This window comes from Ochotona princeps, chromosome 26 (genome assembly GCF_030435755.1).
Source record: "Ochotona princeps isolate mOchPri1 chromosome 26, mOchPri1.hap1, whole genome shotgun sequence".
In the NCBI taxonomy this organism is placed as follows: domain Eukaryota; kingdom Metazoa; phylum Chordata; class Mammalia; order Lagomorpha; family Ochotonidae; genus Ochotona; species Ochotona princeps.
The window spans coordinates 226,611-243,237 of NC_080857.1; the positions used below are offsets into that span (position 1 = coordinate 226,611).

The 16,627-nt window shown below is 55.1% G+C and overlaps 1 gene segment (V, D, J or C); it reads left to right on the forward strand.

Annotated features, from left to right (window-relative positions):
• Positions 1-12,475: 12,475 nt before the first annotated feature.
• On the forward strand, positions 12,476-14,357 carry LOC131478063 (Ig alpha chain C region-like). The segment is given in 4 exon segments: positions 12,476-12,485; positions 12,960-13,256; positions 13,424-13,759; positions 13,920-14,357. Coding segments are annotated over 4 exon segments (1,038 nt in total).
• The last annotated feature ends 2,270 nt before the right edge of the window (positions 14,358-16,627 follow it).

A 16,627-nucleotide genomic window follows, 5' to 3' on the forward strand; every position in this document is an offset into this window, starting at 1 on the left:
AAACCAGAGGCCGGGGGCAGGGCAAGGGACAACACCACTCACTCAGGACCCTCCATGGCCTCAGCCCTGCTTAGGGTCCACAGGGCATTAGGGGAGCAGTCCCATGACCCATGCAGGCACACCTGGCACCAGGGCTTCCACAAGAGGGAGACGGGCACCCTGCTCTTGTCCCTGGTGCCTCTGAGGCTCCCCAGGGTATGTGGCTCACCCAGTCTCCTCTCTCAGAGCCCAGAGACCAGAAACCCATACACACTCCTGCCACTTGTCCACAGAACATCCATCACCAAGAGACGTAAGAGGGGGGACAGACCACATGGGGATGTGTGCCTCACAGCAGTGACCAGCATCCCATGAGGGCCAGGAACTGACCCACAGGAGTAACTCTTGAAAGAGAGGAAACAGGGAAAATTAATAGATGCAGAAGAGGCAGTTACGACGATGGATCACGAGAGAGTGAATGATGCATATATTGGATGGATGGATGGATGGATGGATGGATGGATGGATGGATGGATGGAAGAACAGGCAGGCAGGTGGGTGGATAGATCATGGATGGATGCATGGACGGATGGATGGATGGATAATAGAGTGATAGGTTGGACATGTGCATGGAAGGACAGGTGATGGACGGATAGCTGAGTGGATGGATGGTGTACTAGAGAGCTGTGGATGATGGATGGATGACAGCTGGATGGGGGTCAGATATGTGGGTGGACTGACAACATGAGGACAGATGGACAGGTAGACAGACGTGAGGATGGACGCACTGAGAGGTGGACGGATGGACAGGCTGTGGGGTAAGAGGAGGCAGGCACGCACAGATGGATGCAAGGATGCTTAGGAGACCAAGGACAGTTCTGTAGCTGGTGAAATGCGAGATGGACAGAGAGAGAATAGACTGAGAAATGACAGATAAACAGACATGAGTGATGAACCTCCATAGACACACAGGCTCAGCTCCCACGTAAGCGCAGACAGCAACGCCTAGCACCCTGGGCCAGCTGCTCGGCCTGTGCTGTGGCCCTCCCCAGGCCTCCCCGGACACACTCACTGATAAAGTGGCAGAGGCTTCGGGCCACACCCAGCTAGCCCTCACACACTATACCTCACACTCAGACCTCCCAGTCAGTGTTGGGTCCTCACTGGACCAGACCAGGCCAGGCCACCCACAAGCAAGTGTCAGTGTGCAGCCCTGAGCATGAGGCTGATCCCATGCCCAGGGATCAGGGACGCCCCTTCTGCAGAGCTGCCAGGATGGACTCCAGTTCATGTGATGCCAAGTGACCACCTCACTCCATGCAAGAGCTCAGCCCCCAGGACCCTGGGAGCCCTGCCTCGTGTCCTCACACCTGAAGGCACCTCTACAGCACCCCTGCAGATCTGGGAAGGGACAGTGAAGCCCAGGCTGGACAGACTGGCAGGCCTTCTGTGTCTTGCAGGTGGCTGGGAACCCATCCCATGGGTGGTGCTGGATCAAGACAGCCTGGAGGAGGCCCCCGGAGACAGCCTGTGGCCCACCACCATCACCCTCCTCACCCTCTTCCTGCTGAGCCTGTTCTACAGCACCGCACTCACCATGACCAGCATCCGGGGCCCACCTGGCAGCAAAGATGGACCCCAGTACTGAGGAACAGGTATTGGTGCTTAAAGCAGGGACACACAGCCCAAAGGCAGTGTGTACTGTTGTCACCACTGGCTGACCCTCAAGGAACTCCTGGCAGACACTGAGTGGGCCTGAGCTCAGCGTGGGCATCCTGCAGGGGCAGGATCTGCAGATTCCAACCCGTCTGCCTTCTGTAGCCAGGACTCGGCAGCCTAAGCTGGCAAGGATACTTCTGCCCTCAGCAGAGTTCCTGTCTTTTCTGGATGGATGCTGGTGGCCCTGGAACAGCAACTCCACAGCCAGAGAGCAGCCATCCTGCCACACCCACCCGCACCCAGTCCAATAAACACCTTCTTCAGCAAACGTGCCTGGCTCTGGGTGAGAATGGGTCAGAGACAAAGTGGGGCAACAGACTGTCAGCTGCTGACCCTGCAGTCCAGAGACTTAGGATGGGCACACCTGCTGGCCAAAACGTGACCTGACCTGCAGGAGGCTCCAGTGGGAGAGGAATGCTTCACCAGGGAGGGAGTCCTTAGGCACCGGTAGGATAGTGCTAGGGAACAGGTCCTGGTAAAAGTCACTGGCACGTGAAACTGTTCACTAAGCCCTGTCCTGATCACAGGTCCTGGCCTTCACCCCTGGGCGTGTCCCTCACCTCTCAGCCCTGTTACTGACCACAGGACTCTGCTTCCAGTTCTGGACCCTGCATTTGCACACATGTTCCCTGGGACAACACCTGACCCCCTCTGCATACACGGAATCCCCATCAGGAACACACACAGGGCCTGATCAATAAATTGTGTCCACAGCACTGAATCCTGTGGCTGATCCTCGAGTGCAGCTCCACATTCTGTAATCCCAGTTCTCCTCTCTGGGTCCAGATCTGATCACTCAGTTCTGGTCTGAGGTACAGACCCTGGTCCCAGACCACAGCCAGATCCTGACCACGGGACCTGGTGCGCAGGCTGAGCTCACCTCACATACCTGCACACGGGTCCAGATCCCCACGTGGGTCACATCACTGCCTACCCAGGTCATGCGTGCTGATGTGCGTTGTAATGCCCTGGTCCTGCTCAAAGCTCCTGGGCCTGCTCATGGAGCCCTGTTCTGCCACGGTCACTGAGGCCTGGACCGTGACTAAGCCCAGGGCCTGCTCACTGAGTTCTAGTCCTGACACCAACCCAGTCCTGGTCCTTGCCTTGCATCCTTGTTACTGTGCCATAGTCCTCCTGTCAGACAATCGAATTCTTCTGAACATTCTCCAGTTGTTGGACACTGAGTCCTTAGCACACATCCCAACTCCTGACTTGTAACCTTCCTAGGAAGTGACCTAAGGAATGAAGCCTTCCCATGTTCCTGTGGGCACCAGAAGGAGTGTCAGTACCTGTCCTCAACTCCTTTCAAGAATGGAAAAGAGGACTAGAAAGTCGAGAGGAGATGAGCCCAGGTCCAGGCTGTGTGAGGTGGACCAGGCTGTGTGGTCACCAGGTCAGGGTGCCAGTGTGCCTGGCACAGCAGCACCAAGGCTGTCGTGGGGTGTTTCCTGTTTTGCTCTTTCTGCAGAAGCTCCAAGTGACCTGCACCTGCTGAAACCCCAGAAACAGCCCTGGGCCGGCTGAGTCATCCCAGGAACAGCCCAGGTGTCCCAACCCGAGACCTCTCTGGCACAGTCACACCACACGCAGGACTGGCCAGTGAGGACCCCACGGCAGCAGAAGGCCCTAGCACCCTCAGCCAGGGACAGACTGGACACAGCCAGCCAGGCAGGCCCTCACAAGCCCAATGGCTCAGCTCTGCCAGGACCAGCCTAGCTTCTGCCAGGACCTGCTCAGGCAACCAGGGGTGGCCCAGTCAGGCAGCTCAGCCAGCCTGTCTCTGGGGGACAGAACCACAGCGCAGAGGTCCAGAGGACCGGCTAGTCATCAAACCTTCACTCAGCACCTCCCTTCCCCACAGTCAGGGCCAGACTGAAGGACACAGCCCAGGGCTCCAGCTATTAGCTCCATTGGCTGAGCCCAAAACACACTGAGACCAGAGCACCAGGAATGGCTGCGTCCAAAACCAGGGCAGCATCTGGAGAGGAAGACTGAGCCTGAATTCCACAGAAAGACTGAGCATACGTAACTAGAACGGGAGAGTGAGCCTGGGTCCCTAGGAAGGCGGACTGGCCCAACACCCCAGAGTGGACAAATGGAAAAGAAGCAGAAACAGGAAGAGAGACAGAGTGGTAGAAACAAAAGAGAGGGATGTACCAAGTAAGATTTTACGTAGTTACTGAGGGACAGGGAGGATCACCTGATACCCAAACCAGGAGTTCAAGCAGTAGGAAAGGCAGCAATTAAAGCTCATATTCCATATTCCACATCGACATCCAAGGCCTGGGTGTGATTCCTGGCTCCACTCCTGATCAAGCTTCCGGATCATGCAAACAGGTAGCAGGGACAGACCCAGTGACCTGACTCCTGCTATACACAAGAACCCAGAGATCACAGGCTGCTGAGGCCAGAGGCCAAGGAAAAACCCTGTGGCAAGTGTCCACTGTGGGGCAATGGGCCTGAGCCACAAAACCGTGTGCTTAGGGTGTCCTGAAACAGCCACAAACTGACTCCTGTTGAAGGTCACACTGTTACCCCCTAATCATGAAGCAGTGACTGGGGACCACAAAATGGGGTCAGGCTTAAAAACTTTGTGCCAAATCACTTCTGCAATTTGGCTGTCCACGCACTTCTATAGTAGGTAACACCACGAGCCTTCTATAGCAATCACATCTCCTCAGAGACAGGAGCCTGCCCTCTGCCTGCCCCATTTCTATTGTCTTTATCTTGTGTCTGTCTCATGGCTGACTCTACCAGTTGCACTTCACGTCCCTCTCCAGCTCTGTTCAGGCATTCACAACATCAACACCGAGAACAAGCAAATCCTGGGAATACATTTAACCAGGACGTAAAAGACTCCTACACTGAAAATTACAAGACCCGAGTGAAAACAATGAAGAAGACCCAAAAAGAGGAGTCACCTCCCATGTTCATGGATTAGAAGAATTTGCTGTGAAAATAGCCCTGCTATAGAATGAGAGTGACAGATTCAATGCAATCTCACCCACACACAACTGCTTCCTTCACGGCTCTGAGAAGATAATCCCCACATTCCTGTGGTAGCACAGTGACCGCCAACAGCAAGGCATTCTGGGACAAAGCAGCAAAGCTGCAGGCACAGCAATACCCAATGTTAAGACAAACTACAGAGCTGCCAAAATGAAAACAAAGAGGTAGTAGCAAGGGAACAGATACTTAGTTATCCAGCAGACTCAGATCCCAGATAGAAATCCACATGCCAGGCCCGGCTTCATGGCCTAGCGGCTAAAGTCCTCGCCTTGAACGCCCCGGGATCCCATATGGGCGCCGCTTCTAATTCCAGCAGCCCCACTTCCCATCCAGCTTCCTGCTTGTGGCCTGGGAAGGCAGCAGAGGATGGCCCGGGGATTCGGGACCCTGCACCCACGTGGGAGACCCGGAAGAGGTTAGAGGTTCCCGGCTTCGGATCAGCGCAGCACCGGCCATTGCAGTCACTTGGGGAGTGAATCATAGGACGAAGATCTTCCGCTCTGTCTCTCCTCCTCTCTGTATATCTGACTTTGTAATAAAAATAAGTAAATCTTTAAAAAAAAAATAGAAATCGAAATGCCAACAGACACTGGTCCAGTTGCCCAGTACCAACCAGCATCCAGAAAGCCATCCACACACCAACAGACACTTAATGTTGGCACAGGTGCCTAATGCCACCCTCCACCCAGAAAACAATACACAAAAAATAGACACTGGCACAGGTGCCCAATGCCAACCTGCACCCACATAGAAATCCACATACTGACAGACACTGGAACAGGTGCCCAACATCAACCTGCACCCAGAAAACAATCCACACGCCAACAGACACTGGCACAGGTGCCCAATGCTAACCTGCACCAACATAGAAATCCACATACTGACAGACAGTGTCACAAGTGACCAACACCACCCTGCACCCAGAAAGCAATCCACACGCCAACAGACACTGAGTGCTGGCACCGGTGCCCAATGCCACCTTGCCAGAGGACAGACTCTTCAAGGAAAACCACAGCAAGCATGGGCGTACCACACACACACACACACACACGGGACAGGAACCAGCATTCCCCAATTCCCATCCCATACAAAGAACAACTCCACTGGATCCAACATCTAAACATAGCATCTCAAAGTGGAGACCACCAGGAGGGAGCACGGAGAAACACGTTCAGATGCAGGCATGGCTGAGACTACAACAGCACGGGCCACCAACACAAAACTAGACAGCGGAGATGTCCTCCAACTAAGACCCTTCTGCACACAAAGGAACACTCAACACAGGAAAGACACAGACAACAGCATGGGGCAAAGTATTGGAAAACTGTCTTTCTGACCAGGGTTAGTATCCAGAAAGTCCCCCGCCTGCAGGCAGATGCCTAGGTTATACTGTACCTAGGCATGTGTCACACTTCTGGGAGAAAAGCAGCTAATAGTCCCCCACATTCTGGGCCGGTCAATGACAGATATGTATTAACTATGCCACTGTGCAGATCAGGCAGAGCCAAGCCGCAGTACCCACTGCTGAATGCCAAGGTGAGGGGAGCTGTGCCAGCCTGGGCCGCAGCACCCACCAACACAGGTAACACCCGGGATGGAGGGGGTAAGCCCAGTAGGTAGGGCTGCAAGGACTTCCCTGATGGACGGTGGCTCCACTGGTGAGTGTGAAAGCTGAGACTGGGGACAGACCAGATGGACAGGGCTACAAAACTCATTGGCCTGCATGTGAGCTGGGTTAGGGCCCGAGTCAGGCTGGGCTAAGTAACCATATCCACCGGGCAGGTATGAACCAGAGTAAGTGCAGGTTGGTTGGGCTTTGCTGCAGCATCAACTGGCAGGTGCTGGGACTGGGCACAAGTCCTGGCAGGCTAGACCATAGAACCACCTGCAAGCCTTGAGACCCATACAAGGAGTAGGCCTTGTAGGGAAATTATGGGCACCCTTCTGATACGCTGCAGCTCCCACTGGTGAGCATGAGAACCAGGGCTGGGAGAGGGCCTGGCTAGACAGCTGGTGGCACCCATCAACATGAGTGTGGGCTGGATGGTGGTGTCAATTGGGCTGAGCTAGGCTCCAACACCCACTGGTGTGTAGGAGAGCCAAATGGGATGTGGGATGGATCAGGCCAGTCTGCTGCACATTCCTGCATGCGCAGAAACAAGGGCTGAGTGTGGCCCTGTGGGAGTTATTGGGATCACTCCAACGGGGCTACAGCTCCTGCTGGTGTGTGTGAGGGCCGAGTGTGTGCTGGGCAGGGTTGGGCTGGAGAACAGCATCTATTCATTTGTAGATGAGACAGGGCTGGCGACAGAACTGACCAGGTGACTGCAACCACCACTGTGTTTAGGCTGATGTGGGTGATGGACTGAACCAGACCCCACACTGCCTGACACACAGGACTCAGGTCTGGAGTCACCTCGGGCAGGGTTTCTTTGAGGACACCCCTACACACAGCTGGATCACTGAACTCAGAACTTTCACCATGGTGAAAATCACAGCCTATGTGGTCTGACCATGGAGCGCATGTGTCAGAACTGGTCTTCTTGATTTTTGAACCCTGTGCAGAGGATGGCATGCCCAGATGCTCGTGGAGGACATGACAGCCAGTTCATTGAGGCCTGCAGAGGACATCTAGTACATGGAGGCCAAATAAATCGGACAGCTCTCCCAGTCAACCTTTGACAGCAAGCATCTGGGTGAAAGTCTCTAAGGTGGATTGTGTCAGCCAGGGGACCTTGGAAGGATTTCCTCAACCCTGGAACAACAAAACCAACAGCGTCTCAGAACTATCAAAACCACTTGAACAGTGCCCTCAGAACCTGCTCCACATCAGGGACCCTGGGATGACGTCAGGCGGCCGTCCCCCATTCCCAAACACTGATGCGGCTGGGCTGCTGGGAATGGTCCTCTCCCCTTCTCTCCCCAATTTCCCCAGACACTAGAAGAAAAAAGGAGATTGGAGCCAGTTGTCTCATCCACTTTCCCCATTCCTCAACCCACCCCACCCTAATCGGTGGCCCACATGTACATGCATCCCTCTCCATGTGCAAACATCAGCAAAAGCAAAATGAATTTTATTCTTTAAAAACAAAAAGAGGGCCCAACATGGTAGCCTACTGGCTAAAGTCCTCACCTTGCACGCACCAGGATCCCATATGAACACTGGTTCTAATCCCATTAGGTCCACTTCCCATCCAGCTCCCTGCTTGTGGTCTGGGAATGCAGCCAAGATGGCCCAAAGCCTTGGCACCCTGCACCCAAGTGGGAGACCAGAAGAGGCTCCTGGCTCCAGGCTTCGGACCAGCACAGCTCCAGCTGTTTTAGCTTCTTGGGAAGTGAATCATTGGAGGGAAGATCTTCCTCTCTGTCTCTCTTCCTCTCTGTATATTTGCCCTCCAAATAATAAATAAATAAATAAATAAATAGGAAAAGTATCCTAAAAATCACCAACAAAGAGGCGCACACACCAGTTTAGCTGCCAAGGAGATGTAAATACAAACCAGAGTTAGGGATCGCCTCCCTCCAGGGACCGTGACTAATGTCAGACACGCAATAGCACCTGCTGGTGAGGATGAGGAGGGGGTGAGTCTTCCTGCACTGCAGGGTGCAAACAGGCACAGAAACATGAAGAAGAGCAAGGGGCCCCTCAAAACTCAAACTAGAGCTGCCCCACTGGACCCAGTACCCCACTCGGGGTGAGAACGTGAAGGGTTAAAATCAGCCCAAGGCCCAATAAGGGAAATCCAAATTAAAACATCAATGAGGTACCACCTAACGCCAGTAAGACTGGCCCACATGAATAAAAGCACCAACAACACTTGTTGGCGAGGTTGCGGGGAAAAGGGAACCCTACTCCACTGCTGGTGGGGCTGCAGGCTGGTACAGCCTCTATGGAAATCAGTATGGAGAACATTCAAACAACTCAAATACAACATACCGTATGACCCGGCAATAGCACTCCTAGGAATATATCCAGAACACTTGTTTTATGAGAAACCAACATGCACTCCTATGCTCATAGCAGCACAATCAGTAATTGCAAAGACATGGAAGCAACCAAAATGCCCATCAACAGAGGATTGGATAAGAAAGCTATGGTTCATCTACTCCATGGAATACTACTCAGCTATTAAACAAAACAAAATGCAGTTCTTTGTGGCCAAATGGGCCAAACTGGAAACCATAATGCTAAGGGAAATGAGCCAATCCCAAAAGGTTAAATACCACATGTTTGCCTTAATTTAAGATGACACGATGTTATGTATAACAAGTTATGTTATGAATGTTATATGTTGTGTATAAACCTAAATTGAAATGTCAATGAGGTGGTCACAGAAGGTGGATAAGAAATCGCATTTACTTTTACCATATTGGTTACTCGTTACTATGTCAATTAATTCCATGGTGATGTAAATTTTTGCTGATGGTATGTTGGAGCTTTTAATTGATCGGGATGATAGTCTGCTGGCTCTGTCTTCAGACCAGAGAATGTATACCTAAGAAGCCGTTGAACTTATCTGGACAATAAGATGCTGGACTCTATGTTTGGTATATGCTTGCAATGGGGGAATCTCAAGTGAACTTGAACTGTGGTTATGCAACAAGGTGGAGGAATCCACCATGGTGGGAGGGTTTGGGGAGGGGTGGGGAGAATCCCAATACCTATGAAACTGTGTCACATAATACAATGTAATTAATGAATTTAAAATAAAATTAAAAAAAAAAAATCAGCCCAAGGCCAAGCTACAGCTCTAGAGGAGTCAGACAAGGCACCTGGCCACCTGGGGTTCACCAGGAGGGACAACCCAGCCCAGGCTCTACCTGCAGGAACACCAGGCCACTGTACAAAACCTCTCCCTACCCTGACACCAACCCAGCGGTCTTACTCCAATGCCTCGGGAGACCACAGCCCTGCCATGCCCAGGAGCTGCTCTCTGGCCTTCCTCTTCATCTCCATCCCTGCACCAGCCTCTCTGAGCCTGGTGTCTACTGTGGTCTCTTTCCCTGCATCTCAGCCCACAGCACAGTCCTGGGCCTGGCCACACGGAGATCTGAGCACACCCAGCTCCAGGGGTCACACGACCCAGGCCACACAACTGTCCTCACCACAGCCAGACCACAGACCAGACATCGCAGGCAGGTGAGCAACAGTATCTTCCACAGCAGCAGGAAGTGGTGAGTGACCCCATCTTGGGGACCACAGACAGTCATGCAGCCCCTCCCCAACCTGCACTTCTCATCCAGCCCACCCACCCATGGCAAAGGGCCAGGACAGCCACACAGCTTTCCCGAGGAGCTGGACAGGCCCAGCTCCCTCTGCACTCAGCCCCTCTGCACCCAGCAGCCAGGGCAGCAATGACGAATCTGACACTGACACGGACCCACAGCACAGAGCCAGCTGCACCCCACCATGGGGGATGCTCCAGCACCCTAGACAGGTGAGTGCCCCAGGCTCTCAGCCACCGCACATGCAGTCTCAGCCAGGCTGGTCCGGAACCTCCTGGGGTGGAGGAAGAACAGGCATGGACAGAGAGGGGAAGGAAGAGAGAGCACAGCCAGCACCCAGGCACCCAGGCAGGACACTGCCACGGGCCGGGCGGGCAGGGTCCAGCTGGGCTTGGTGGTCTGACCCAGCAAGCAGAGCTCGGTTAGGACAAGCAGAGTCACTGGCCCCGGTGACAGGAGCCCTGTGGGCTGACGTGAGACCTGGGCTGTGCTGAGAAACAGACGAGGGGAGGACATGGGGACCTTGCAGGATGGCCACAGCCAGCTGGACTGAGCTGTGAGAATTCACATGGCTGAGCTGGGCTGAGCTAACCTGGGCTATGTTGAGGTACTAGGCTGAACTGATCTTTACTGGGCTGCACTGGCCTCAGCTGAGACTGCAATTCTGGGTTGAGATGAGCTAAATTGGGATGAGCTGAGTAGAACAGGCCTGAATGGTATAAGTTACATTGAGTAGGTCTGGCCTGAGCTGGACTGGGTTAGACTGGCTTAAGCTGGGTTGAAATGGGCGGAATAGGGCTGGGTTGAGCTGTGTTGAGCCTGACTGGACAGAACAGAGATGTGCTGTGCTGACTGACAGGCTGAGCTGGGCTGGGATGAGCTGGTCTGAGCGGGGGGCTGACTCCCTGCTGGGCTGACTCTCTGCTGAGCTGGGCTGAGCTGGGCTAAATTGAGGTTACTGGGCTGAGCTGAGCTGGGCTGAGCCTGCGATTCTGGGTTGAGCTGAGCTGAATGGCAACGAGCTGAGTAGAAAGGGCCTGAAATGTCTGAGCTAGGTTGAGCTGGACTGGGCAGAACAGGGCTGGTATAGGTGGGGTTTGTTGAGCAGACTAGAGCTGTGCTGAGCTGAGTTGAGCTGGCTTGACTAGTTATGCTGAGCTGAGCTGAGCTGAGCTGTGGTGAGCTGGGCTCATCTGGCATGGCAAAGCTTAGTTGGACTGAACTTGTCAAGGTAAGCCTGGCTGAGCTTACTCAAGCTGGGCTAAACTGAGGGGTCTGAGCTGGGCAGGGGTGGGTGAACTGAGCTAAGCCGGACTGTGCTGGGCTGAGCTGGTTGGTTGTTCAGCTGCCCTTAGCTGAGTAGTGCTGGGCAGGGATGGGCTGTGCTGGGCTGAGCTGGTGGTTGAGCTATAAATGGCTAAACTGGGATGAGCGGAGCTGAGCTAAGTTGCGTTGAAATGGGCAGGGCTGGGTGAGCTGAGCTGAGCTGGGCTTAACAGGGTTGGTTGAGCTGAGTCAGACTTACAGGACTCACTAGGCTGGGCTGAGTTGTTCTGGACTGAGCTGGGTTGAGCTCAGCTGGGCTTAGCTGGGCTGAGTAGAACTACACTGGGCTGGGGTGGCTAAAATGACCTGATCTAGGCTGTGTGATCTGCACTGAATAAGCGTTCAGAGCTGGGCAGAACTGAGCTAGATTAACCTAGCGTAAGTAGCCATGGCTGGTGTGGGCAGTGCTGGCTGAGTTGCTTGTGCTGAGCTTGGCTAAGCTGGCTCAGCTGGACATGGCTGGGATTAGCTAGGCTGAGCTGAGTTCAGGTGGACTGGGCTGGGCCAATGTGGCCAGGACTGAGCTGGCTAGGCTGATCTAGGCTAAATTAGTTGACTTGAGCCAAGCTTGGCGAGGCCGGGTGGACCTGTACTGGGCAGGACTGAGTAGGCCAGGACAGAGTTAAGCTAAGCTTTGCTGACCTAAGCTGTGCAGGGCTTAGCTGCCCTGTGCTAAGCTGTCTGAGCTGGGCTGAACTGGGCCAGCTGGACTTGTCTGGGATTGGCTTGGCTGAGCTGAGTTCAGGTGGACTGGGCTGATGTGGCCAGGACTGAGCAGGCTGAGCTGGGCTGGACACAGCAGAGCAGGACTGAGCTGGGCTAACCTGGCCTGATCTAGTCTGAGTGAGTTGGCTTGAGCTGAGCTCAGCTGGGCTGGGCTGGGCTGGGCTAGGCTGAGGTGGCAGGGACTGAGCTGAGCTGAGCTTTGAGGGCATGGGCTGTGCAGGGCTGGGCTGGGCCACTCTGGGCTCCCTGAGGTTCGCATAATGTACTGGCCTCTCTGGGATATGCCACCCTACGTTTGGGCTCAGCTGAGCTTCCTGGGCTGAATTCAGTTGGAACACAGAGCACCTGGCAGCCAGGCAGTGCTGTGTTCCTTAGGCGCACAGCCTGCATCTCAGGCTCTGTCTGTCATCTCAGAGCCACATTCAGGTTCCTGGCAGGAGCTGCCCTACGCTGTCCTCCAGGACATGGGGCCTGAGGACGTCCATGGCTGATGACGGCAGGTGGGGAGGCTGGGTGTGGGGTCCAGGCAGCAGTGGGCAATGGCGGCAAACCTGATAGGAGACATGAGGTGGAGGCAGAGGTGTGTGGTGTGCCCTCTGCATGCCTCTTGGTCTTCATCATGACCAGACCGCTCCGTCCCCCCACACCCAACATCCTGACCCCAAGCCTGGGAGGTGTAGGGGCTGCCTGTACACTCAGAGGGTCCAGGGGCCCAGGAAGCCTGGGACCTGTGATGGCTCCGGACCAAGCCAGCCTGGAGAAGCACAGGGCTGAGAAGCCAGGCAGGAATCACCGGACAGCAGGAGTCAGCAGACAGTGCCAGCCAGGACCGTGGCCCCAGCTCTGTGACCTGGGCTCGTCCTAGCCACTCTGGCCAGGGTTCCACTGCAGAGGCTGGCAGTGCCTTGACCTCAGGGGCTCGTGGGGCTGCGGGCTCATGATGGTCTTGGTCTCACAGTTGTCCTGTGTTCCAGATCCCGAAGTCAGCCCCAACGTCTTCCCACTGAGTCTCCATTATCCTAATTGTTATGGAAACGTGGTCGTCGGCGTCCTGATCCGGGGCTACTTCCCTGTGGGCCCTCTGAGTGTGAGCTGGAATGTCAGCGGGAATTCAATTAACCTCCCACCGGTGGTGTCTGCAACTGACCCTGGGACCCAGTTCACCTCATGCCGCCTGCTGATACCAGAGGAGTGCCCTGAGGGAAGCAGTGTGTCCTGCACCGTGGAACACAACAACGACTACAACGTGAATGTGGAGGTTCCCTGCCTAGGTCAGAGGGCAGCTGGGGGTGGGGCAGGGCACACTGAGGCTTAGGGCGGGCTGCTGGGCTGGATCTCACAGAACAGAGTGGGGCAGAAGGGCAGCCTGGACAGGGACACAGGGGAGGAGCATACTGACACACTCTTTCCTCTGTTTCTGCACATCCACCTCCTTTAGATCCATGTCCCTGTATTTGCCCGACGAACTGCAAGTCCAGCATCTCCCTGCAGAGGCCAAGCATCAAAGACCTGCTCCTCAAATCAGAAGCCAACATCACCTGCACCCTGAAAGGCGTGAAGAATCCCGATGATGCCGTCTTCAAATGGACACCCGACACGGGGAACACTCCTGTGCTGCTTAGTGCCCAGGAGGACTCCTGCGGCTGCTACAGTGTGTCCAGCGTGCTGCCCGGCTGCGCAGAACTCTGGAACCAGGGGACACAGTTCACATGCACTGTCGAACACCCTGAGATAGAGGGCGGCTCACTGACTGACACCATCAGCAAAAACACAGGTGAGCCCACCACACACACCCCCAGACGCTGCCAGCTACCCCACTACCCTGCCCGCCTCCTCCCTACAGGCCTGGCCTGAGGCTTCGTCCCCATCCTCAGAGGGACCGGGAGGCCCAGTCCTGTCCTGCACGCATCCCTGACACCTCTGTCCCCTCGCAGGGAACATCATCCCACCCCAGGTGCACCTGCTGCCTCCGCCGTCAGAAGAACTAGCCCTAAACGCACTGGTGACGCTGACCTGCCTGGTGCGTGGCTTCAGCCCCAAGGACGTGCTCATCTACTGGCTGCATGCAGAAAAGCTGGTCCCCAGGGAAGACTTCCTGGTGTTTAAGCCCCTGCCAGAACCCAACCAGACTTCCAGCACCTTCGCCGTGACCAGCCTGCTGCGCGTCTCGGCCGAGGATTGGAACAATGGGGACAACTTCTCCTGCGTGGTGGGCCATGAGGGCCTGCCCGACAACTTCACCGAGAAGACCATCGACCGTCTGTCGGGTAAACCCACCCACGTCAACGTGTCTGTGGTCGTGGCAGACGTGGAAAGTGTCTGCTACTGAGCCACCTGCCCTGCCCTGAATAAACTGTGTGCTGGCCCCAGCAGCCCTGCGGGTCCTTGTGCCTGACTGTCTCCCTCGGGGGCTGCAGCCACGGGGTGGGGGCAGGAGAGCTCACCCCAGGCCAGGAGGTTGTGGGGGTCTCAGGCACCGCGCCAAGCGCTCCAGCGTGCTCTGTGAGAGAGTGACTGTGAGTGAGTGTGGAAATGTGAGTGAGCCAGTGTGAGCACGTGTGCTTGAGGGTGAGGTGACAAGTGCTAGGTGTGTGTGTGCTCTGTGAGGGAGTGTGAGTGTACACATGTGTTACTGTGAACAAATGTACAATTGAATGTGTGTCTGCAGTTGTGTGTCAGCAGTGTATGTGTGTCCCTGTGTGAGTGGCCTGTAGACCTGTGCTGGTGTGTGCCTGTGAGAGAGCTGTGGGAGTGTCCTGTGCAGGTGTGCCTGTGAGAGTGAGCCTGAGGGTGCGTCCTGTGTGTGCAAGGCTGTGAGAGAACCTGTGTGCTGTGCTATGGGAGTGTGAATCAGCCTGTGTCAGTGCCCTGTGGGAGTGTACTCTCCGTGCGAGCTGATGCTGAGCTGGGGTGGATCTGCAACTGTGGCCGACACAGACTAGGGCGACCCGAGCACAGGGGGCACGTCAATGACATCCTGGTGCCAGAAATGCCCACTAGCCCTTTCAGAGCCAGCTTTGGTTTGTGGAGAGGGAAGGAGTAGGAAATAAATGAGAGGCTCCATCCAGGTACACGTGAGGACAGGCACCTGGCATGGAACCCCAGCCAGTCAGACCGTCTGCCCAGGCTGAGAAATCCCCAGAAAAGCAGGACAGCACAAAAACCCCAGGAGACACACCACAGCCACCCATACACCACCCTGATCTCTGTGTGTGTGCACATGAGAACTCATATTTACACGAACTCACACCTACACGCACCCAGCACTAAGCCTGCAGGACACCCACAGCTCATACCCGATTACAGGGGTCTGCCATACTCAGCTAACTCACCAGGGGTCTGCCTGCCCAAGCCCTCAGATGGTCTCCCCAGACACCTCCTGACCCACTGGGGCAGCCCTGCATATTCAGTCATACACAGCTCAACGACCAATTCCACAGACCATACCCACATAGCCACTGCCCCCTGAAAACCCCACACTTCAAGCTTCAATCCTGCCACAGCCAAATGGGGGTCAAACCAGAGGCCGGGGGCAGGGCAAGGGACAACACCACTCACTCAGGACCCTCCATGGCCTCAGTCCTGCTTAGGGGTCCACAGGGCATTAAGGGAGTAGTCCCACAACCCATGCAGGCACACCTGGCACCAGGGCTTCCACAAGAGAGAGATGGGCACCCTGCTCTTGTCCCTGGTGCCTCTGAGGCTCCCCGGGTATGTGGCTCACCCAGTCTCCTCTCTCAGAGACCAGGGACAAGAAAACCCATACACACCCCAGCCACTTGTCCCCAGAGGGTTGCATTACCAAGGGACATGGGCGAAGGCACACATGGGAATGTGTGCCTCACAGCAGTGACCAGCATCCCGTGGGTGCCAGGAACTGACCCACAGGAGTAACTCTTGAAAGAGAGGGAACAGGGAGAATTAATAGATCCAGAGCGAGGAGGTACAACGATGGATCATGAGAGAGTGAATGATGCATATATTGGATGGATGGATGGATGGATGGATGGATGGATGGATGGATGGACGGATGGATGGATGGAAGAACAGGCAGGCAGGTGGGTGGATAGATCATGGATGGATGGATAGGTTGGACATGTGCATGGAAGGACAGGTGATGGACGGATAGCTGAGTGGATGGATGGTGTACTAGAGAGCTATGGATGATGGATGGATGACAGCTGGATGGGGGTCAGATATGTGGGTGGACTGACAACATGAGGACAGATGGACAGGTAGACAGACGTGAGGATGGACGCACTGAGAGGTGGACAGATGGACAGGCTGTGGGGCAAGAGGAGGCAGGCACGCACAGATGGATGCAAGGATGCTTAGGAGACCAAGGACAGTTCTGTAGCTGGTGAAATGCGAGATGGACAGAGAGAAAATAGACTGAGAAATGACAGATAAACAGACATGAGTGATGAACCTCCATAGACACACAGGCTCAGCTCCCACGTAAGCGCAGACAGCAACGCCTAGCACCCTGGGCCAGCTGCTCGGCCTGAGCTGTGGCCCTCCCCTGGCCTCCCCGGCCATACTCCCTAGGAAAGCATCAGAGGCTTCAGGCCACACCCAGCTAGCCCTCACACACTGTACCTCACACTCAGACCTCCCAGTCAGTGTTGGGTCCTCGCTGGAC